Here is a 22512-nt window from a genome sequence, read left to right as displayed (position 1 = left end):
CGTGGCCCACCGCGGGAATACCTCATCAAGGCTCAGCTGTGTCTTTCCGAATATCATACAAAACTGCTAGCAGCCGCTGCAGGTAGCCACAATGTCCGACTCCCAGTCTCCCCCCAAGGATGTCGAGGCTGGCGCACAGTCTCCAAACGACGAAGAAGGCAACATGAACGACCAGGACCCACAAGGTGGCCTTGGATCCTATGAGTATGAAGGTGTAAAAGAGCAGGATCGATGGCTTCCCATCGCCAATGGTAGGTCTTCTCATCCCCATTCTTGCTTCGTGACTTGCTCCTGGTGCGCGCCATCTCGATAGCCGTGCATACTCGATATATTATGCCACAGAATACGTTTCAATCGTCCCAAGGGTCACTGCGCGGCCCCAAGGCTGACAAGAACGACGAACTCGATGCTAACATTCGTAACTTTGCTCCAGTGGCCCGAATCATGAAGAACGCGCTGCCTGACAACGCCAAAATCGCAAAAGAGGCCAAGGAGTGCATGCAGGAATGCGTCAGCGAATTCATATCCTTCATCACCAGCGAGGGTGAGTCCCTCCATGCTACCACTCATGAAGACAGATATTGACGACCCCAGCCTCGGAGAAGTGCCAGCAAGAGAAGCGTAAAACGGTCAACGGCGAAGACATCTTATTCGCCATGACCTCGTTGGGCTTTGAGAACTACTCGGAAGCCCTCAAGGTGTACTTGTCTAAATACAGGGAGGTAGGTCGAAACCCCTTGTCTTCTCACGGCGTGCAACTTGCCTAACACCGACAGCAACAAGCCCAGGGCAACCGAGAGCGGGTGATGGAGAATGCTGGCTGGGCGACAGGGATGCCTCTCGATGCTACTAAAGTTGGCGATGGTGCTGGCGATTTTGCGGCGGCCGACAATGCTAACAATGTCGAAGGCGGTGCCGATGTCAACTATATGTACGGCGCTCCGCCACCGGGACACAATGGGGCTGGTGGTGATGGGTACTAGAGGGGCCCATATCGCGATGCAGACAAGATAGCCCCGGGTGTTCACGACAGCACTGGTGCGGATACCTCGCAGCAGAGGCCACCCGGGGAGTCTTCCTACAGTACTGTTCTTCGAATTCCTGGAGGTATGGCGGAGTTCTCGACCCTGCCATGGTCGAATCGAAGTCCCTCTCGCCTGACGAGGATGCCAACAGGGCGCAAGAGACATATGTCAAAAGGGAGTAAGGATTGAGGAGGGAAATGAGAGGAGGGAGTCTCGATGTGTTGCTTGTAATATTTGTCTTCGATATCTTTGGCTGCAGAGGTCTGTGGCTATTGTCGTACGGATTACGATAGATTCCCCTGGGTTGACCCTTTACTTTTATTGCTACGTACAATTTCTCCCTTCAAGTAGGCGAAAGCAAGACGACCAAGGTCCTTTTTTTCTCGTGATGTTTATATGCAGTAATTCCCGAGCCTCACGGTTCTGACTCTAATAGAGCAGTGAATGGCCACGTACATGTTTTGAGCGTGTCTCGTAACGTGATATACCAGGTAGTATTGGTACGAAAGCTTATGATCGCGAACTTGGTGGTGGTGGTGTTGAAGTGGATCAGCAGATTGACGATATAATGCCGGAGCTGACTCGGCCTGAATTGGTTTACAGATGCTCGAGTAATGTGTCACCCATGGACCCCTGGTTAAAACTGACGTCTTTGCGGAGGGTGGGCACGTGCACCCACCACTAGCGCCGTCCAGATCCAGTTAGGCCCCACTCACTTTGAACTGCTCGGGTTCCCACTGCAGAAACTGAAAAAAAAGTGCCATTCTATTCACATCTCCGCAGTCACCACGCTTTTCCCCTACCTACGACCATTACCAATACTTGTAGACGCCGTCGTGTGTTTCCGTACCTCGTGAGGCCTATCAAAGTCGCCATATCGGTCATCTTAGCATCTTTCTCGCCAGTGCGGATAGCATGACCGACAGTCTAGTTCGCGCGCTGGCTCAACACATCTTTCAATCCATGGTCATACCTTAGCCGCCCGCCTTTACCAAAGACCGTCTAGACGACACGACGACACGTTTGCGACTTTCTTCCTCCCAACCACATGGTCCTTCGCGCCGATGAGACCATTTACACCCGCCAAGAGGACCCTCGGTCGTCCTACACCCAACTCGACACCTGTCAAGTCCATACTCAAACCCGTGTCAGTGCTCGGCCGCCGTACAGCTGAGGATGCTGGCATCGACGACCCCAGCGACGCGCCCAGCAGCCCGACGAAACGCCGAAAAGTGTTCTTTGACGAATCTCAAACACAGTTCTACGAGATAGGAAACCGAAACATGGATGAAATTAAGCGTGAAGTGAGGGAAGCGCTGGAGGAGCACCGGCGGGGCAACGACGGACCTTACGACACACTCAAAGAACTCTTCGCCAACGACACGAGGCGATATCTCCCGCCTGTTGTGGGGGAAGAGGAGGACACTCTCAAACCTCAAGAACTCAAGAACTACGTCATAGCCCTTACGAGCTGCATGCCGTTGTTGAAGAGCAAGGAGTGCAATGGTTTGGTCAAGACCATTATTAAGTGCTCGTGGCTTGGAAGGGACAATGAGTTCATCAAGGTCTACACATACTTCCTGGCGTCCCTCATCAGCGCCCAAGGCTCTTACCTGCTGCCCGTCCTGAGTATGATGGTCGAGGCGTTCATGACCGTGCGGCCGTCGGCATGGGCAGTCCCCGATTTCCCAGAAGTTGGCCGGGAAACCGTGCGCGACAGGTTGCACAAGACCTTGCGGCATCTACTACAGATCTTTCCTGCGGCGACTAGTGTTCTTGGACATCTCCTCGGAGCCAAGTTTCCCTTCCCAAATGATTCGCTCAAGGTTCACATGTCCTATGTGCGCAACTTGCTGAGGGTGAAGGACTATGCGCCCGAGTTGCGAGAAGAAGTGTTGGATCTCATCCTCAACCGCGTAGTCAAAATGGACTCGCAAATGATGGTTGATCTGGAGGACCTGGACGATGAGCTGACGGCCGCTGTGATGTACACCCTTCGAGACAAGCCAGCGGACCCGTCCCAGTGGGAGGATGACAACCTTGACGACAGCGACACAGAGTCGGTTGATAGCGACGACTCGGATTATGATGAGGAGGCGGCGCGTATCAAGAGCGTCAAGGACAATGTCGAAAAGATGGACGCTATGCTTGACACACTATTCGCCTACCACGCACCCCTTATCGAGCGCGACCCCGGGTCAGACGAGGCTTATGCCGCATTCACGACAATTCTACGCGAGTTCGACACGCTCGTTCTGCCCACCTACAAATCACGGCACACGCAGTTCCTCATATTTCACTTTGCGCAGATGCACGACAGACTGTCGGATGGTTTCTGCGGTCAGCTCATGTCTATCGCGTTCGACAAGACCTTCCCAGCAGTTCTACGGCAGTCATGCATAGCATACTTGGCTAGCTTTGTGGCACGCGGCGCGCACGTCGATCGGAAAACCGTTCAGGCCATCTTCGATCTCTTGATTGAGCACATGAACAACTACCGCGACCACTGGGAGGCCAGCTGCAGAGGGCCAGATCTCAAGCGTTTCACGACTTTCTACTGCCTGGTGCAAGCCGCCATGTACATCTTCTGCTTTCGATGGCAGGACCTGGTGATGGTGACGCCTGACTACGTCGATCCCGAAGATCCGACGTCGTACATTGGCGCCGATCTGGGCTGGCCAGCGACGAATCGACGCGACTTTATGTCCCACATCTTTGGGAAATTCAACCCTCTCAAGGTGTGCGCGCCGGTCATTGTGGAGGAGTTTGCCAAGATCTCGCACAAGCTCAACTTCATCTACGTCTACCCTCTCATCGAAGCAAACAAGCGATTGCGACTCACGCAGTTTATGACATCGTATGCGACGGGCGGTGCGCTGCGCGACGCCGGTTATGAGAATGGCGATGAGAGCTTGCACGTACTTGACCCGTATTTCCCCTTTGATCCTTACCAGCTACCCGTTAGCAAGCGGTGGCTCGAGGGTGACTACGTGCATTGGAGGGCGGTGCCCGGGCTGAACGCTGAGGAGGAGGATGAAGACAGCGACGAGGTGGATGACATGGACGACGAAGAGAGCGTGGATCTGGAGGAGAACACGGCCACGGACAGTGAAGGTGATGATGATGATCTCTAATGACTGTAATCTGCCACTTGAGCATTGGCAACTGCATTTGGGTATGATTTCTCAGCGAGGCGTTGGTAGATAAAAAAGCCAAAAACGATGACGACTTTCTGTACCTTATGCTTGGATGTCCGTCCAAATCGCGTGTGACATGATGCAGGGCATGGACTGCCGTCAATTCCGAACTTGTTTGGGCGACTATATATTGATTCTCGAGGTATGGCGAAAGATAACAATCGATGTCATCGCACAGGACGGCAGGAACCGCTGTGACGCGCTGTTGGGCATTAGACTCTATAACCGCCGTTTCCCCATAAGGTATTGAGTTCTCGCGACGTCCCGACATGGAAATCTGACTCTCTTCCATCCCCACGCTTACCCACTATCATGACATTTGTATCTCCTCCCGCCCATTGAATACTCAATCATTGCCGAAGTTGCGATAAAGAAAGGAAAGGCTACCATGGCTGACGACCCTCAACGTCATTCCCTCGCAGCGATGCTTAGAAAGGGCAAGCAGCGCCTATTCAGTACCACGTCCACCTCTTCAGATTCACAAGCCCCAGCACCCTCATCACATCAATCATCATCTACCACGCAGACGCCACCAGACGGCGGCGACACACAGCAAGTCACAAAGCAACAGGCGCGACGCGCCCAGGTCCGATCGGCACAGCTCAGACACCGACAGCGCAAGGCAGATCACCAGAAGGAGCTCGAACTCGATGTCAGCCGTTATCGAGGTCTGATCGCCAGTGCGCGGGACGACGCGGAGGCTTTGCGCAAGGAAAATGAAGCGATGATGACAGCGCTCCGTGAGCTGGGCGTGTGCAGCACACAGCAGGATGGCAACGGGAACGCAGCGCCTGAATTGTTCAGCGGTGTCCATGTCGACGATGTGGCAGTGTGTCTGAAATATGACGAGAGCCTCGACTCGGCCTGCTTCACAATCAGCAGCACACCGCCGAGCCTGGTGACAGCATCGACTGCAGCGACAAGCACCGTGAGCAATGAATCAATGACGAGGCAACAAGAGGACGCGGCTATCAACTTCGTACTCGCGTAAGTGTGCCTGTTCAAAGCCCTGCCTCGACGCGAAGTTATTAACATATGTATAGCTTGGAGCACGTGTGCTGGGATCACTACACGATGGGCGACTTTGCCCACCATGCGCAGCCAACGCTCACTGGTGACGAGGATGACAAGAACCAGGGGCATCATCTCATGGCCACCGCGCTCTGCATGGAGGATGCCCCCGAGGAAGTGTACGGTTCGAGAACAGCGTTTTCTTCCAATCACCACCATCCGTCGATACCATTCCTGTCACGGCGACCGGTGGCGCCCTCACCTCCGCCAGAGCTCCGTTGGGAGGCATCTGGCATCACGCTGTCCAATCTGCGAGGCTTAGCCGCGTCGCTGAACCCAGGACCGGAGGAGGTGACACCAGTGCAGGCGTGGTTCGAGCTGGCCGAGCGGTACTCGCCGGTAACGTTGGTGGAGAGCGGCATGTTGCAAGCTCTTCAGTTACAACTCAAGGGTGTAGTCCGTTGTGTAAGCTTTGGCGCAGCCATGGAGAGGGCGGCTTTCGAAAGTGTGGTCGAGCGCGTACTGCAGCAACATCAAATACAGTGAACACGCTTAACTCTTATATTGTCATTGGTGAGTAAGTCTACCTGCACATGTGCGCCAGGATGCTCTAAGATTGCGACGATGCAATTTTTGTGAATTTGTTCTACATTTTAACTTTGGTCACGGCGCCCGTGCGATACTTCTGTCATCAAACAAGTCCTTCAACAACCCCTGAACGCAGGCCTCCCTGTCCAGTGTCCCCATGGCGTACGTCGACTCAAATGCAAAGATGCTGAGTTGTCCAAAGAATGGCCGGAGTATTTTAGACACCAGATCATCCCTGCGCTCAATCAGCGCATTATCGTCGATTACCCCAGGGCCGAGCAGGGGTCGTCTATGCGAGCTGCTGGCGCTGAGGTGTGCTGCAGCCTCGGACTTGTCCAGATACTGAGAGGCACCACTGCCCAGCTCCTCTGAGAGCTCGTCAATCAAGGCCACGGGTTGGGCTGTCGAGTAGCGGTAGACAGCGTCAATGGTGTCTGTGATAAAGAGCCACTCGTGGAGTTGGAAGTCGTCTGGCCCCACGCAGATCAGTAGGTCCAGCAGCTTGCAGGCCTGGAGGACAGCAGCGTTGGTATAGATATCTGCTATTGAGCTGTTGGCCGGCGCAGTGATGGAGGAAATGGCACTGTGAATCTCGTGATTGATCACGGGCCACAACACAGCCAGATGGACCGGGCTCGTGTTGAGCACTAGAGCTCGCACAACCATGTATATGTCAGCACGTGTGGCTGACGATGGTGATGATGTAGCGGTAGCCCCCAGCAGCTCAGTAAGTTTGTCAAAGATGATGGGGAGATCTGCGACAAAGGCGTCCTCGGTCGAAGCAAGGATCAACGTCGCAATGCGGCGAAGGTTCACTTGTGCCTTGCGGTCTGCATCAAGTCGAGCCGAGGTAGCCCCAACGCCAAAGACAATGCCTGCCGTAGTGGGTGCTGTCAAGCGCTGCACAATCTCCGACATCTTGTCTTTATCTGCCATCGTCCACTGACGCAGCAGTGGCATCCATCCATCCTTCACAAGATCGAGATGCATGCTGAAGAAGCGAGCATCGTTGAAGGCCTCCCCGACGTCCTTCTTCCAGGTTTTCTGGTTGTTCTGCAACCTCGAGAGCTCGTGGAGCAGGCTCAATGTGCTGTGTCCAACTGTATCGGGGAAATTCTTGGAGCGTATAGTAGGGCCAACGACATTGCTCGATATGGCACCAGCGGCGGACAGTACGCGGTCTGAATCAACTAAGATCTTGGGCAGGTTTGGTACAATGGAGGCGAGAATGGCCACCACGTCTTCGGACCCAGTGACAGAACCTAGCGGCGTACGCCGACCAGCTTCAGTTCTGTGTGCCTTTTCCATCGTGCCGCTGTTGAGGTTCGTAGACTCAGTGGTGATTGGCTTCGTTGTGAATAAAGCAGCGAGCAGTCTGGTGAAAAGATCTCCCAACTCTCGACGCATTTTCCTCTGCTCGCCAAAGTTGGTATTGTCCACCTTCTCACCCAGAAGCGCGGCAAACTCGAGCAAGCTTGGCAGATTCTGCCTGTGAGGGAATGGATTGCTCAGGAGATCCTTGAGGAAGACGATGCAATCTTGCCAGATTTCATCCATGGCGTCGTCATCCAGCGAACGTGTGTACTCTACCAAGAAAACCACAAGATTGGTCTCTTCAAGGGAGATAGTCATGGTCGACTTTCGCGATGGCTCCAAGGCTGTGGGGTTGGTCCGGCTGTAGATGGAGTTGAATAACGCTGGGATGGTATGTCTCGGCCGCGAAGCTTCCAATGCGGACAATAGGTTGAAAACCTCTAGTCGGGCCTTTGAGTCTGGTGCTTTCCTCCATGTATCAATGATTGTCTCTAGGCACTCGAGGTTCTCCGCCTGCAAAAGGTGTTCCAGTAAACGCCGCGCGCGGTTGCGCATTCGGAGCGAAGTGTGGTTGAATGTAGCGGCAGATGCGGGATCCTGTTGCGCAGCCTCATCGCCGAGACCCCAGGACCAGATCTTGTAGCAGATGCGGCAGGCATCTTGGAAGGCGAGATGGACGGTCAACCTATCGTTGGCTGTTGCGCTTCGGGAGCGATGCCCTTCCGATTGGAAAACCCCTGAGACCATGCTGCCAAAAAGAGACTGTTGTTGGTCGGGGTTTCTCATCAGCTGGGCACGTGCTTCCTCCGATAGCAGCTGATCGTGGGATCTTGCCAGAACCTGTTCGAGGCCGTTCAGTAGGTGTATCAATGTCGACTCAGGGAACCCTGTGCTGCTGACAGCTTGCTGCGCGCCATTCTTAAATGTGGACCTCAAGTGATCAAAGGTTTTTCCAACCTGAGTGCACAGCGTCTCAACGAGCGGTATCAATACTTGAAAGATGGTGTCAGCGTAGAATGGGAGACACTCGCTCAAGAAGACGATCCAGCTATCCAGAACTGATCGACTGCCGGGGGCGGTCAACGCCGATTGTATGCATTGTAGTAGCCGAGGCGGCGGCGGGACTAATACATGTCGTGTCTCGCTTGCTGTAAAGGAAGGTCGACCAGTTCGTCCTGGGTCGAGGTTGGAGGTTCGCTTCTCGGAAGGCGGTGTCCCGGGTGCTTCGCCCATGGACGCTTCCCGAAGCTTGAGGGCGTCATACACCACATCCAGCAGCAGGACCTGAACAGAGGGGTCCTCTTGATCTATAGCTCTGGAAAGTCTCTCTAGGAAGAGATTCTCCAGGTTTTGTTCTGGCGAACCGCTCATGTGCCGGCTGAGAAAGAAATGATGAAGCATGCCGAGCGCAAACTGTTGCAGTCGGAAGATGCGGTGCTCTAGATTAGTGCTGGCTCCGGGCACGGCATCAGCCATTACACACTTGAGGCATACTTTGACCATGAAGTCCTGGAGCAGAATATCGCCCTCTTCTCCGCCAGCTGTCTCGAGTCAGTCATGCCCAGTACGGTGTATCGATGAACTTACAACTAATATGAAGGCCTTGATGACTGAAAGACACATGCTTGGAAGCTAACACGGCCCATGCAACGTCTCCACAAATGCGTAGTACGTTGCTCAAGGTACGCAAGTAGTAGAGGCATAGGTCAAGATCGTCTTCCTCTCCAAAGGGCCGGCTGTCGGGTACCCCTGGCTGAATGATTCCGTCCCGCAGGGTCGATAAGAATTTGACTTCGCAGAACTTCTGCACCATAACCAGAAAGAGCCTATCGATCCCAATCATGTTGCTGAGCCACGACTTCACCGTCATGTACTGATGTGTAGTATCGTCCAAGAGCACATCCAAGATCAAGAAAAGGGGTCGCGTCAACATGACTTCAAAGTGCTCCATTCCCGCCAGACGAGGTCCCGACCTAATCTCGTGTGCGGCAGCCTTGGAACCGCGTCGATCGGAAGGGTTGTCCTGAAGAGTGAGGGACCACAGGACGCTAAAAGTATGTGCATCGCTCACGCACTGATGCATGTCCATGGGATCTCGGGATTCCGCTATGACTGTAGCAAGCGCGGCCTCAATGTCGCGGTTCGCAACGGACAGTGCCGTTTGCAGCTGCCATAGACATCGGACAGTCTCCACGTGGAACTTGGGCTCCTCCGTCGAAAGAAACCTCCAAGCGTGCCCCACCAATACAGTGGCTAGATCCGACAGGCCTCTCGACGCTATGCGATGGGCCGCATGTAGCTCAGTAGAGAGTTGAACCACTGCTGAAAAGTCGGAGAAAGCCAGACGCTCTGGTCCTTCCAGGCTCAGCTGAAGGAAGCTCAGTAGCTCCTTTGCGTCCAATGCGTACGACGCAGGCATCTTCGTCAATGCTAACACGAGCATCCGAACGGACGCGTCTCCTAGCGTGGGGCCTGTCCGGATGAACAGGGATGACTTTTGCAGAATCAGCTCGCCCAGCTGCCGCAAGTGGAAGGGGATGGAAGAGGCCTCAATGTTCCCTTGCTCATTGACGTAGAAGTCTCGGATCTTCTTGAGAAGCTCGGCGTTTGCCGTGCTGCCAACCAACTTTGCATTTCGGCTGGGACTGGTCCCTCCGTTGGGAAAGGCACGTGGCGGGACCATCTCGAGCAGGACTATAGCAGTCTCTAGTGCTTTCTTGGACACGGCCGAAACCCAAGGAACAGGGGTGGTCGACGTCTTCCTCCAATTGTCCAAGTCTTCCAGCATACAGATCGTAGCTAAAGACGATAGAGGAGCGTGGATGGTGACCATTTCCTCCTCTCGAACGTTGAAGTTCGCCAGGATGAAGTTTGCCATGGCAATTTTATCTTGCCTTTCCTCGGCACCAGCTTTGCCTGGGCTCAGTGCTTGCGCTAGTAGAGACACGATTTCGCTGTAAATCAGACCGCTCTCAATGCCATCGAAAAACACGCTGGCGCTCTTCAACACCTCTGAAAACTCGGCACTTGAGGACGCCTGACCCTGAAATTGGCGAACGTTTTCGATGATTGGGAGAAAGACCTCTGGCACTACCAGCCCACCAATCTCCCAGCGATCCATCAAGGACAAGCATATTCGATAGGGTCGCGCTCGCTCTGCGGGGTTCTTGTTGCCGCCCGACGTCACCATGGCCAAGAGCGCTCGTGTCAATGGCTGAAGGCCATATTGTTCAAAGTAGCTAGTTCTGGATGCCGCCATGGATTGTTGGTGGTCTGTGGCTGGTGATGTCGGTTCAGCAGCCTGCTCCGTTTCGTTGCTCGCAGGCTCCGGTCCCAAGAACCACGCCCACAGCCGGCGATTAAGGCTCATATCACGCCTTATGACAACTCCAATGGCTGCTTTCATGAGGAGCTCCAGGTCATCGGATTTCACCTTCCCCCGAAGTACACTTGAACTCAGGGGCAAGTGAGTGACTAGCAGGTCTAGAAATCCCCGTTGAATCAGTAATTGCTCGTCTGATAGGCCGCTTGCGAAGCAACGGATCAGGAGTCCCGGTTCTGGAGAGGTGACAATAGATGCTACGTTGTCGCTAGGCTGATCAGCGAATCCATTCTTGCTGTTCGCTGCATTTGTCGTCGCGCCGCCTTGTGCAGGCAGGTACCGCACGAGATACGCCAATGCGCCGGGTCGCCGTCCCGAACTGGTGATACAGGCTAAGAAAAAGCACTGCCAAAAGTAGTCGTCGCCAGAAGCATGATCCTCGGTGAGGAGCTCACTGCTCGGGGGGCGGATAGCCTTCTTGAAGCTGACCACGAGTTTCATCGTCCGATCAAAGTCCTCTGCCGCCTCGTCCTCTAGCCCCGGTAGCAATGCGAGAATGACTGACTTGATTGCTGATCGAAGTGACCTCGGGTCAACCTTGAGGAAATACGTCTCCAAAATGTCCAGGTAAGGAGCCCTAACCGACAGAGATGCAAAGGACAAAACAGAGGCTAGCCCTGGGAGATATAATTGCAGATCCCTGGACAGCCCTTCGGTGCCAATGGTGGAGAAGACGTAGTTGTAGATTTCGAGAGCTTTCTGGTGGACGCCGGACGGTAATGAGGGGTCGAGACATTGCGACAGCCTTTGGGCGACGAGACTTCTAGCTGGTATGGCTGATATATTGCTTGGACGTGCTTGCAACGCTCTGAGCAGGCGATTCAAGAATGAAATGTAGTCCGCCCACTCTTCCAGGGCCGTCTCGAAAAGGGCCAGCGCCTTGTCCACGCCGGCAGCATATTTGCGGAATGCCTTGTCCTTCAACAGCTTGTCTTCCGCTACCATGCGTTAGCTTCTACGGGTCATTCCTCTTGCACTGACGAAGTACCAACCTCCACCAAGCTGATTCCTCCACTGCCTGGGTATCGGCGAGTCGCGGCCAGAGCTGCCAGGGGACACTGACCGGCGACCTGAAGCGGGATCAGGTGCCATGGTTGCTTGTCTCGGGATAAAAATCGGCAATCATGCTTCGCGCATTCGAATTCGACTTTCGGTTTGCTCGGGGAGGTTTTGGTGGCGCCTCTTCACCATCAACGTCGGAAGTTGAAGTATGGTTCTCGTCAAATGGCGACGTATCGCATTTGGAGTCGGACCCCAAATGTTAATGTTCAGTTAATTAGTCGCACTCGGGGGTACGTACGTCAGTGGTAGGCTACAGCCTACAGCACCCAGACACTTCTGGTTAGCGCGGCTGCCACTAGTCAACCTTGTACATCCATCCATCCCCTCGAGACCTGCTTTGCTGACCCTGTAGCTAATATCGATGGCATGCTGCGGTTGCGCAACGACGATCTGGACATATTTTTATTGTATAAATTTTATAAAGGCGAAAAGCGGCTTTTTTTATTCACCGCTCATACTGAAGATATTCTCAAAGCAAATTTATAGGTCAAATAGGAATGCGCACAATCACACAAGCAGCCACGTCCCGGCTGTTGACACGCAACAACCATTCAACGCGATGGTTGGCTGACCACCACCAAACAAGTAATACGAATGCTGTTCGCCGTCATACGCGCTCAAGCATAGGTGTGTGGCTTGTCACTTGCCACCGTACTATCCCTCTTGTTACTCGTGAAAGGCGTCGTTCGGTTGCCGAGCACGGCTACGCGGCGTCTCTCGACCCTGGGCACAAAGAGCCTAGTGACATTCGTTGCGGCACAGCAGGAAATCTTCCCGTGCGCACGCATCTAATATCGGAGTAGTATCCACAGTAATGATTACGCCAAGACAATGCATAACGTTGTTCCTGAAAGGCTTGTGGCCTTAATATAAAGAGCGACACAATCTCTGTCGCCTTCAGCCGCGCATTCTCAGCCCTTCGAACATACATCCATATCGACAGACACTCGCTCATTGCTGATCTTTTTTATCGCGTCCTTTCTTTACATTGCCCTTCTCCTTACATTCAACACTATGAAGTGGCTCATTCTTGCTGGCCTCTGCGAGTACGCCTTGTCTACACCCAGTCTTGACTTTAAGTTCTGGGGGGATGAGACGCCACAGAATGGCAAGATCACCTCCCAAGGCTGCTTCAAGAATGAAGCTGATCTGACCCTAATGGCCGATGTGAAGCCGTTTACGGTGTCCGCGGGGGCTTGCGCACAGAGATGCTTGAAGGACGAATCCGACAACTACACCATCATGGGATTGCAGGGCCACCATTGTTGGTGCGGCAGTCACATGCCTCAGGAGGATGATAAGACCGCCGCCGAAGATTGCAACTACGCCTGCCCTGGCTACCCAGGGGAAGCATGCGGCGGTGTTGGTGACAACAAAGCGTTCAATATTTTCAACCTGGGCATAGACCTGACTCCTGATGTTTATGGCATGGGGGGAGATGACTCGAGCGAGGACAACAGTGACAAGACGACGAGCACCGACATCATTGCCACGACCGAGTCGGCCACCTCCACCGTTACGAGCGAGGGCGAGACGGTCACAGTCACCACCACCAGCACCCCTGACGGCACTCCGGGTGGCAACCCAACGCAAACCGATTCCGAGAGCGAATCTCAGACCTCTGACGCCGCCAGTGAGAGCGAGACACCAGATGAACCTGGTATGGGCAGCTCCATAGGCAGCTCCGTGGTTTCCATGGCTGTCATTGCTGGAGCCAGCGGCCTTTGGTCCCTGTTGTAGACTTGTCTGCGGAAAAATTGTTATCAAAAATTTCTCCCAAGGTCTTCGACTCGGTTTGGAGGTAGGAGGAGATGGACGTGGCTTTCTATCTCTTGATAGTAGGGAGGAAAAGGCGCAATAGCCTTGTACCAAGCCATGTGTTTATACAAAACAACAAATATGATCGATTGATGAAGTATTCGAGAAATTCCTTAATACTTAAGTAGGTGCAAGTAGTTATCTCGGGCATTCAGCAGTGATCCGTCATCCTCGTCTAAAAGCGGCAGCATCACCCGACTAGCTTGGAGCTACCTACCCGGTAGTCCTTTTACCTCGGACCTCCACTGCGCTGTCCATCGACGTGACCAAGAGCTGCCGGCCTTCAGGCTACATCGAAGCCTCAGCCATTCGTTACAGGTATCGCACAACGCAACCCAACAATCGTTCCCTCCATGCTTGCAAGCAACCCGCCGCTGGCTATGGCACGATAAAATGCCACGACTCACATCACTGCGCAGCGATATTCCCGGTCGCGCACTCCCTCATTGACCGAAAGCTCTCTCGGCCGGGCTAGGCTGAGATGTCCCGACCCGTCACCAGAACCTAGATACACAATGGGGCAAGACAGACAAGCCGCCGAAGCGGAGGAGCGCCCTCCTCTGCCACCCAGGCCCTCGACATCAGCCTCGGTCGATCCCAAAAATCTCCAAGCCCAGGCTACCACCGCCGTTACACCGCTGGAGATACAAACCTTGTCGTTCCCCGATGGATCGCGAGGCACCTTTTCGACACCCGGCGCCCGGGCGGTGTCCAATCCTATGGACAGTGGATCGTCTACGCCAAGAAGAGACAAGGACAGCGCGAGTCCAGATAATGACGACGCAGCGAGCGTGACAAGCTTCGCGCCTACCATGCGACCAGCGGCAGACATTGCGAGTCTCCTGGCTGGTGGCTTGCCCAAGAGGAGTCCAGCTTGGAATCTGCTACGCACCCAATCGTCCAATGTACATCCCTTTGAGAAGAGTCAGAGCGGCACGCCAGACAAGTTCGACGACTTTGCGCGAGAATTCGAAGCACTCCCCGAGGATTCTGGCGAACAGTACGGCGACGAGGAGCGGCTCGCCATTTGGAAATCCAAGCTCAAACATTACATGATCATTTCGGCCGCCGGAAAGCCAATCTGGAGTCGACATGGAGATCTTGCCCTAATCAACTCCTCGATAGGGGTCATCCACACCATTATCTCGTTCTACGAGGGCGCCAAGAATCCACTGCAGGGTTTCACAGCAGGCCAGACTCGGTTCTTCGTCTTGACGCAAGGGTCTCTCTATTTCGTAGCAATCAGCAAGTTAGGCGAGAGCGACTCTCAGCTTCGGTTCCAACTCGAAGCTCTCTACATGCAGATCCTGTCAACCCTGACCCTACCGACATTGACTCACATCTTCGCCAACCGCCCGTCAAGCGATTTGCGCAAACCACTACAGGGGACAGAGTCCCTCTTGTCTTCCCTAGCGGATAACTTTACTAAAGGTTCACCCACCGCTTTGCTGGGGTCGTTGGAGTGTCTCAAGCTTCGAAAGTCGCAGAGACATACGATCAACAACACGTTCCTGAAGCACAGGACTGACAAGCTCCTCTACGGACTCATTGTAGCAGATGGAAAGCTTGTCAGTGTCATTCGCCCGCGACGACACTCGCTCCACCCGAGCGATCTGCAGCTCATCTTCAACATGTTGTTTGAAGCGGAAGGTGTAAGAGGCGGAGGCGGTGAGAATTGGATCCCACTCTGCTTGCCTGCGTTCAATAACCGAGGCTACCTATACATGTACGTCAGTTTTCTCGACGAGGAAGGCCCAGACGTGAAAGTACCAGGCCAGGAGCAAGCATCCCCCACGGCACCGGGCGAAGTAGCCATGGTTCTCATCAGCGCGGAGAAGGAGAGCTTCTTTGAACTTCAGCAGATGCGCAGAGATGTCGCGCAACAGCTGGCCAAGAGCGGGAGCCTCGCAATCATCCGTGCGGCGGCACGAGCGGGTCGCCCACGAGTGGAGGGGATAGCGCCAGGAAGCCATATCAGCCACTTTCTCTTCAAGTCGCGTGCCAATGTCCAGTACTGCATGGGCTCCCTGGACGCTCTCTTCGCAGACCTGGATGAGCGGAGAAAGCTGATGACCATTTACCATGAACTGCATGCGTCTGTGCATGCCAAGTTGGCGCACCTCAAGGTCCTGCACTCGACGCGACAAGATGCCACAGCCTTGGCCTGGATCACGCCCGTCTTTGAATTCTACTGCGTGGCTGGACCCAACATGTCTAGGGCAATGATGACGCAAGGTGCGAATAAGATCATCCAGTGGGCAAAGAAGGAGGAGGAGCGTTTGTTCATCATCGGAGGGGGTGTTTTCTGATCCTGCCGTAGCTGGCCAGGCGGTAGGACACCGAATAAGGTATACCAGGTACCAGCCGAGTCTCTTCCCTCGATTGCCTGAGGTTTCAGCGACTGTCATCGACCGCAGCTTCCGTGAAATGTTGCCGGCCACATCAAGCGCACTCCATCATGTGAGACGGCGAAAAAGAAGGAAGGCGGAAGGCGTTCCATGGTGCCAAACACCTTCCCTCGCAGATAGAGCCCACGGTATGTCCTCGTCCCAATTTCACCTCCAGAGCACGTCATCCAAACTCTCGTGCCTCCTGCCTCCATTCTCTGTCTGCTCTTCTACCTTGTCTTGCCATTCCCTCACATCGTCGTATTTGCTTAAAGAACATCGCTGATCTGCGAACCAAGGCTTTTGTCAGCGAACATTGCTGGGACCGCAATACAGCTGTGAAACTTGGATCAGCAAACATTCCATCGTTACCAATTTGTTCACTATCATCGATCTGGCCTCTCATGATCACTTGCACGATGCCGTCGTCCGTCAGTATGGACCCCAGGATGGCAAGACAGAGGGCCATGAGCCAGACCCCTTCTCGCATTTCTTACTCGCCGTCAATTTCTCGCCAAGGCTGTGGCAGTCTGCCGTTGCATCGTCAACATTCACGGCGTACGCCGCTCCGGTGTGTCACTGAAAACACGACCAACTTTCTACGGTCGCCTGGATCGCTGGAGAGCATGCTCAAAACAACAACGGAAACGGGCGATATTGGCCTTTTCAGCATTACGCCAACTATACCTCCTGTATCAGAGCCGGACTATCAGCAACCAGGTCACGCAAGGTGGGTCTCAGCCGATGCGGATCTTCTCCAGGCCAGTCGTGCCCAGTATCGATTCAAATCCAACTATGATGACCGCGACCGACTGCCCTCCGCATACAGAGACACAACATCGAGAACTCTGTCGCTGTGTGGGCGCAATTTTCCCCGCTCAGAGACTGTGTCCCCGGAGAACCAAGTAGGTCACAGAACGTACTCGATGCCGACTCGCAGTGCTCAGTACACGCCTTCACCAGGGCCACCCATGCCATTTCAAACATATGGTTTTGGCACAAACAGACACAGGTCCCGCTCGCCTTTTGTGTACCCAGCGCGTCTGAGACGGCCTGTTGCTTGGCATTATCCGCCATCTGAGACCGATGCTGCATCTGTAGGCGACTCCCAGCATTCCGACTCGGGCCGGGGCTACCAGGTAAGCATGTGTCAAGTCTATAAAATGAACAAGTGAACTGATACACTTCCCATCTAGCAGCAGGATTGCGATTCGGAGAGGCCAACCCACCCTCACAGTCGAAGACAAGGACCGCCCCTCTCACTCCGACTGGACAGTTACAACGCGACGGCCTCGCCGGCGGTTCACTCCTCCCCAGGACCCCTATATAGGACAGCATCTTGCCCGCTTCGCTGCCGAACGCCAACGTCTGGTCAAGGAAGGTCTCGAGGGGCAAAAAGCAGAGACCGCAATGCATCCAACAATGCCAATACAAGAACGTGCAGCTTAACCTCTATCGTCGAGATGTATGATCAACATTTGGTCGCGGAGCCAACGGAACCAGGCAAACATCACGTGGAGCCTTTCTACTACCGCTACGGTGAAGGCTTTGAGAATGCACATGCTGAGTTGGATTCACCGTCGTCTCCCAACACTGAACGGATGGGGAGTTTATGGCCACTGATGATCCCAGGGACTGAAGATCAAGACAATAATCTTGGAGTCTCGAACAATACTTCCGGCATGCGCGATGTTGAACATGCCAACGCAAGTACTCATGGTAGGTCGCAATGCCTCTAGATTGCAAGCGATCTAGCTGCTGATTGTGCACAGTACCTCGCTCGGGTGAGATAAGCCCGCAATCGATGTCTACCAAAGGAATCCAGGGATTGCCCCTCTGGTCGGAGGAAGCCGCTGCAAATGTTGACTTGGATATTTTCTCTACGCACGTTCCCGAAGAATCTACGACCAGCATGTCATGCACTGTAGACAAGGGTGAAGGTTCTCCCCTATTGGAAGGTCGACACACGGTCGAGTCAGACGATGAGGAGGAGACGGCCCAGCAGAAGATTGAGCCCGCCGAAATCGAGACGCCCCTAGACCAACACACCACGAGTGGATGGCCTCAGTACAGATTTGAGGAGCTCCGATGCTCGCTGGATCTCGATTTCAGTGCATTTGAAATCTATTCCAACGGCGAAAATCACCGCAATGAATCTTCTATTGTGGCGTATGGGGATCGCCCCAACAACGGCCAATCAGCCTTGGAGAAGATGTGTCACGATGCTGCCGGGGACGCAGAGGATCAGACTAACGCCGTGTACCAACGACATCGACGTAGAAATGCCGTAACGAGAATCAGCACATCGAGAATCGAGAAAGATGTCGTCTCAGCGCTGTCAAAGCCAGAGGCCTCGCCCCGGGACTCGCAGCCATACTCAGTGCTGCCTGCCAGCGCTTTGCAACCCAAAATCAGCAATCAGGAGCTTGTGAAGACGTTTCCGCCTCTGCCAGTGGAGGTCCAGCAAAGCGAGAAGGAAGACCTGAAAGCACCGGCTCAAGCACCGAAGGGTGGCCCTCTGCTCAGCGGCGAGACAAGATCAAAATTGAGACTGCGAAACAAAGCTATTGACAGCATGTCATCAGCTAGTATTGTTGACGAACCCGAGGCTTTGAAGCGCAGCTCAGAAGCCAAAGACGATCCACAATCACCAAAGAAGTTCAGAGTCAAAGTCTCTCAACACCATGAACGGGGTTGGAACTCTTTCAACCGTGATGGCACGGTGGTTCGCAGTCCTTCACTGAAGCGATGCAACTCCCTTGCCGAACTAGAATACTGCGCCAAGAAGGACATTTTCACGAGTCACTGTCGGCTGGAGCAGGCTTTCGGAGATGGTGAAAATGGGTTGACTCGCTCGAATCCGGGTGTATTGCATAAGAAAATGGTTGAATCCTCCACCACCCAGGCCTCGGGTCCTGACCTGGATGCCGAGAAAGAAAAATCACCTTCAACAGTCGGGGTTGCACCTACGAAGCAACGTCAGCAAGCCCTGTCTTCTTGCCCAAAGCTGAAAAGTCGTGGCCATCGTGGACTCCGTAATAGGCTCTCTTTTTGGAGACTACGAAGCGGTGGCGCACCGGTAGGCTCGTCCTCGCCAATGCACATCGAAGATACCACCGTGCCCGTCTTCGCCTCCCCGGATGCTATACATAGGCCTCCATTGAGGATCTCAAGGCAGAAGTCCAGATGGATCAAGAGATGGGCCACCAAGGCCTTTCGTCTATGCACGAGGAAGAGACTGTCCGACGGATTGGGTGAAGAGGCCTAGGGCCAAAGGTGATTGTATATTTCTTTGGCAGGCGATTCAGCGTAGGTGTTGGGTGCATGTGAGTAAGGAGATGAGCCGGGCCTTTTGTTTTGAACCACTGAACGAAAGGAGGAGGAGGCCTTTGTGTCTTCGCATTAGCATTAGATAGCAGCAAGTCCACCACATGTTACAGGAAAAGGTGGTAGGAGGCGGGAATGCCTAGATGATCAGCATAGTACACATCCACGAGTGAGGAGCCCCTTTTTTGTATACGTCTCTCGCGATGTTGTGATTGAAGGAGGTACTAACTTTCTACGAACTGACTACGGAGTACCGAGCGGAGGTATAAGGCTCCGTGTACGCATGGCCCGTCCTGAGAAGACGAAGAAGAACGCGGCGGCGCTTCCGCCGGGGGTTGGAGACTGTTTGATGGGTCTCCCCACAGTTTGAGCAACGCTGACCCTCGTGCCATGGTCTGACGAAGACACGAACCACTCAATGAACGGGGCCATGGGCGAGCATTGGGAAAGGACTTGTGCCAAGGTTGCTCCGTGGGACTCCAAGATGGGGGCCTCATGCCGCATCATGGGACACGACTCGACACGACGCGCGCGCAGCAGCAGCATCGTACATATGGAGGAACCAACTCATGATTTAGCCTAAGCGACCGCGACTCCGGGCCGACAATGCATGGATGGATGGCTCCAGGTATAACTACTTGACGGAGCCTCGAGCGCCGCTCACCACCGACGTGAAGTGTGATCGGACTCAGACCACCACTTTCATTCACAGGGACTTGACCATGGCAACCTCGCACGACCTGCTGCTCGGGCCAAGCCCCAATGGCCAGCGCTACGAGCTCAACAGCCCGACGGCACTCCCCGTGGCCAGCGGCTTTCTCTGGAACAAGAGGATGATGGTTCACTCAACGTGCCGGGGGTACTCGACAGCGCAGTTTATGCAGCCTGAGCCTGCCAAATACTCCCACGCGCCCAACATTGAAGCCAAGACCTTTATGCAGCCCGAGCAGAACTACTACGCCCACCACCCTGGCCGATTCGTGTACATCAAGGACGAGGACACCAATGAACTCTTCTCCGCCCCCTATGAGCCTGTTCGGGGGAAACTGGATCGCTTCAACTTTTCCCATGGCCAGAGCGACCTCCAATGGACGGTCGAGAAGCTCGGCATCCGCGTCGAAATGACGCTGACGCTCACAGTGGACGAGGCGGTCGAGCTGTGGTCCGTCAAGGTCATCAATGTCTCGGGTCGCCCACGCCACATCAGCGTTTATCCGCACTTTTCCATCGGCTACATGTCGTGGATGAACCAGGGCGCCTCCTACAGGGAAGATCTCGGGGGTGTCGTGGGCACCAGCGTCACGCCTTATCAGAAACCCGAGGACTGGCCCAAGCAGAAGGACTTTAAGGACAAGACGTACTTTCTGTGCGAGAAGCCCCCCGTGGCGTGGGAGGCACGGCAGTCGGCATTCGAAGGCGAGGGTGGCCTCCACGCACCGTCGTCGATACTGGAGGCCCCACGTCTTTCGAATAGTGATGCCATCTACGAGACGCCCACTGCCGTTGTCCAGTACAGCGAGCAATTTGGGCCGGGCGAGGAGCAAGAGTATCGCTTCATCTTCGGGCCCGCCAAGACCGATGATGAGATCAGGGAGATGCGTAAGGCCTGGCTCAGCGCGGAGAGCTTCGCATCGGCGGCGAGGGACTACCACGGCTATGTGACCGCTGGCGCGGGCTGCCTGCGGATTGAGACGCCCGACAAGGACCTCGATAACTTTGTGAACAACTGGCTGCCCCGTCAGGTGTACTACCACGGTGTGACGAATCGTCTCTCTACGGATCCGCAGACGAGAAACTACATGCAGGACAACATGGGTATGGCATACATCGACCCGGATGTGTGTCGCGAGTCCATCATCACGGCCCTGTCGCAACAAAAAGAGGACGGCTCGATGCCGGATGGCATTCTGCTGGCCGCCGGCGCGACGCTGAAATACATCAACCAGATCCCCCACACAGATCACTGCGTCTGGCTGCCGGTGGCCTTGGAGCTATACCTGGGTGAGACGGGTGATTTTGGCATCCTCAAGCAGGATGTGACGGGCGTCAAGAACGAGACGTACACTGTCTTTGACCGCTTCTGCCGCGCAATGGACTGGCTCCTGACGGCGTGCGACGAACGTGGCCTGAGCTACCTGGCGCAGGGCGACTGGTGCGATCCGATGAACATGGCGGGCATCAAGGGCAAGGGCGTCTCCGGATGGCTCACGGTGGCGACGGCGTATGCGGCGAGCCTGTGGGCAGACATTTGCGACGAGGTTGGCCAGATAGACCTCGCTGCGCACTTTCGCAACGGCGTGACCCGGTTCAACGCGTCGGCCAACGAGCATCTCTGGGACGGCGAGTGGTACGCGCGCGGCATCACCGACGACAATGTCAAGTTTGGCGTCGCTGCCGACAAGGAGGGCCGCATCTGGCTCAACCCGCAGGCGTGGTCCATCCTGGGCGGCGCCGCCTCGCGGGAGCAGATCGCCAAGATGCTGCCCCAGGTTGAGAGGCAGCTCGGCACTCCGTACGGCGCTGCCATGTTCGCGCCACCGTACAGCGGGATGCGCGACGACGTGGGCCGCGTGACGCAAAAGTTCCCCGGCAACGGCGAGAACGGGTCCGTCTACAACCACGCGTCCGTCTTTTACATCCACAGCCTGTACCACATTGGCGAGGCGGACCGCGCGTACGCGCTCCTGCGCCAGATGATCCCGGGGCCCTCGGACGCGGATTACATCCAGCGCGGGCAGATGCCCATCTTCATCCCCAACTACTACCGCGGCGCCTACCACGAGTACCCGCGCACGGCGGGCCGGTCGAGCCAGCTGTTCAACACGGGCACCGTCTCGTGGGCGTACCGCTCCTTCATCGAGGGTCTCTGCGGCCTGCAGGGCGACAAGGACGGGCTCAAGGTGAACCCGCAGCTGCCCTCGCACTGGGAGGGCATCAAGGTGACGAGGATGTTCCGGGGCGCCACGCTGGTCTTTGACATGCGTCGGGCGGACGTCGAGACGGTCACGGTGTCGCTTGGCAAGGAGGTCCTGCCCGAAGCGCGGGTGACGGGGTTCAAGGAGGGCGAGACACTCGAGCTGTCGGTTGCTGTGCCCAGGGCTCAATAGGCATGGGTGCTTGAGGCTATTAGACAGGCAGTATAGACTCATGAATGCGAATAAGTAGTGCATACCTTTTTTTTTCTTCTTTTTTTCTTCCTCGTCAACGGATCAATTACATGATGTCCCCGAGGTTCTTGTTTGACCGGGCGTCTGAGACGTCGTAGGGTTTCATCTGGCGCAGGATAGATGGCTGACCCCTGGCAAAACTAGACACCCTGCGTTTTAACCTCAAATTCATCCTGTAATTAGCGGCGATTTCAGTTCCAACTTGTAGGGAAACGCGTGGGGCCTGCCACGTTG

The 22512-nt window shown here is 54.9% G+C and overlaps 8 protein-coding genes across 8 annotated transcripts; 7 read left to right on the top strand and 1 right to left on the bottom strand.

Annotated features, from left to right (window-relative positions):
• Positions 1 to 91: 91 nt before the first annotated feature.
• On the top strand, positions 92 to 983 carry F5Z01DRAFT_671538 (histone-fold-containing protein; the record flags this gene model as incomplete). The annotated part of the gene is made up of 4 exons (XM_046264709.1): positions 92 to 251; positions 314 to 544; positions 595 to 722; positions 777 to 983. 4 exons carry the CDS (start codon positions 92 to 94, stop codon positions 981 to 983), a joined length of 726 nt encoding a protein of 241 aa, XP_046121015.1.
• A 799-nt stretch (positions 984 to 1782) lies between these two features.
• F5Z01DRAFT_647598 (RNA polymerase I-specific transcription initiation factor RRN3) lies at positions 1783 to 4262 on the top strand. The gene has a single exon (XM_046262997.1). It carries the CDS (start codon positions 2090 to 2092, stop codon positions 4157 to 4159), a length of 2070 nt encoding a protein of 689 aa, XP_046121014.1. The 5' UTR covers positions 1783 to 2089; the 3' UTR covers positions 4160 to 4262.
• F5Z01DRAFT_647597 (BZIP-type transcription factor) lies at positions 4220 to 5828 on the top strand. The gene is made up of 2 exons (XM_046262996.1): positions 4220 to 5209; positions 5266 to 5828. The coding sequence occupies exons 1-2, from the start codon at positions 4611 to 4613 to the stop codon at positions 5777 to 5779; spliced, it is 1113 nt and encodes a 370-aa protein (XP_046121013.1). The 5' UTR covers positions 4220 to 4610; the 3' UTR covers positions 5780 to 5828.
• On the bottom strand, positions 5829 to 11762 carry F5Z01DRAFT_734309 (Dopey, N-terminal-domain-containing protein). The gene is made up of 3 exons (XM_046266754.1): positions 11510 to 11762; positions 8723 to 11455; positions 5829 to 8676 (listed from the first exon to the last, which is right to left on the bottom strand). The coding sequence occupies exons 1-3, from the start codon at positions 11607 to 11609 to the stop codon at positions 5897 to 5899; spliced, it is 5613 nt and encodes a 1870-aa protein (XP_046121012.1). The 5' UTR covers positions 11610 to 11762; the 3' UTR covers positions 5829 to 5896.
• A 726-nt stretch (positions 11763 to 12488) lies between these two features.
• F5Z01DRAFT_450691 (uncharacterized protein) lies at positions 12489 to 13684 on the top strand. The gene is made up of 2 exons (XM_046259836.1): positions 12489 to 13168; positions 13361 to 13684. Exons 1-2 carry the CDS (start codon positions 12594 to 12596, stop codon positions 13413 to 13415), a joined length of 630 nt encoding a protein of 209 aa, XP_046121011.1. The 5' UTR covers positions 12489 to 12593; the 3' UTR covers positions 13416 to 13684.
• A 1-nt stretch (position 13685) lies between these two features.
• Positions 13686 to 15947, top strand: F5Z01DRAFT_450757 (trafficking protein Mon1-domain-containing protein). Its single transcript, XM_046259837.1, has one exon. The coding sequence runs from the start codon at positions 13913 to 13915 to the stop codon at positions 15704 to 15706; it is 1794 nt and encodes a 597-aa protein (XP_046121010.1). The 5' UTR covers positions 13686 to 13912; the 3' UTR covers positions 15707 to 15947.
• Positions 15948 to 16203: 256 nt separating this feature from the next.
• F5Z01DRAFT_633857 (uncharacterized protein) lies at positions 16204 to 19052 on the top strand (the record flags this gene model as incomplete). The annotated part of the gene is made up of 3 exons (XM_046261994.1): positions 16204 to 16923; positions 16981 to 17503; positions 17557 to 19052. The coding sequence occupies 3 exons, from the start codon at positions 16204 to 16206 to the stop codon at positions 19050 to 19052; spliced, it is 2739 nt and encodes a 912-aa protein (XP_046121009.1).
• A 781-nt stretch (positions 19053 to 19833) lies between these two features.
• Positions 19834 to 22218, top strand: F5Z01DRAFT_617080 (glycoside hydrolase family 94 protein; the record flags this gene model as incomplete). The annotated part of the gene is made up of 1 exon (XM_046260956.1): positions 19834 to 22218. One exon carries the CDS (start codon positions 19834 to 19836, stop codon positions 22216 to 22218), a length of 2385 nt encoding a protein of 794 aa, XP_046121008.1.
• Positions 22219 to 22512: the final 294 nt, after the last annotated feature.

The sequence above is a fragment of the Emericellopsis atlantica genome, assembly GCF_019669845.1.
Source record: "Emericellopsis atlantica unplaced genomic scaffold F5Z01scaffold_5, whole genome shotgun sequence".
NCBI lineage: Eukaryota > Fungi > Ascomycota > Sordariomycetes > Hypocreales > Bionectriaceae > Emericellopsis > Emericellopsis atlantica.
This window is presented reverse-complemented; position numbering and strand designations above follow the sequence as displayed.

What these genes read in the sequence shown, in the direction of transcription:
- F5Z01DRAFT_450757 (XM_046259837.1), top strand. Translation starts at nt 13,913, where the DNA reads ATGGGGCAAGACAGACAAGCCGCCGAAGCGGAGGAGCGCCCTCCTCTG.
- F5Z01DRAFT_450691 (XM_046259836.1), top strand. Translation starts at nt 12,594, where the DNA reads ATGAAGTGGCTCATTCTTGCTGGCCTCTGCGAGTACGCCTTGTCTACA. An exon ending in ACTCCGGGTGGCAACCCAAC is followed by an intron (nt 13,169 to 13,360) that starts GCAAACCGATTC and finishes ATTTCTCCCAAG; the next exon opens with GTCTTCGACTCGGTTTGGAG.
- F5Z01DRAFT_647598 (XM_046262997.1), top strand. Translation starts at nt 2,090, where the DNA reads ATGAGACCATTTACACCCGCCAAGAGGACCCTCGGTCGTCCTACACCC.
- F5Z01DRAFT_734309 (XM_046266754.1), bottom strand. Translation starts at nt 11,609, where the DNA reads ATGGCACCTGATCCCGCTTCAGGTCGCCGGTCAGTGTCCCCTGGCAGC. An exon ending in GAGGAATCAGCTTGGTGGAG is followed by an intron (nt 11,456 to 11,509) that starts GTTGGTACTTCG and finishes AACGCATGGTAG; the next exon opens with CGGAAGACAAGCTGTTGAAG. An exon ending in TCAAGGCCTTCATATTAGTT is followed by an intron (nt 8,677 to 8,722) that starts GTAAGTTCATCG and finishes GACTCGAGACAG; the next exon opens with CTGGCGGAGAAGAGGGCGAT.
- F5Z01DRAFT_647597 (XM_046262996.1), top strand. Translation starts at nt 4,611, where the DNA reads ATGGCTGACGACCCTCAACGTCATTCCCTCGCAGCGATGCTTAGAAAG. An exon ending in GCTATCAACTTCGTACTCGC is followed by an intron (nt 5,210 to 5,265) that starts GTAAGTGTGCCT and finishes ACATATGTATAG; the next exon opens with CTTGGAGCACGTGTGCTGGG.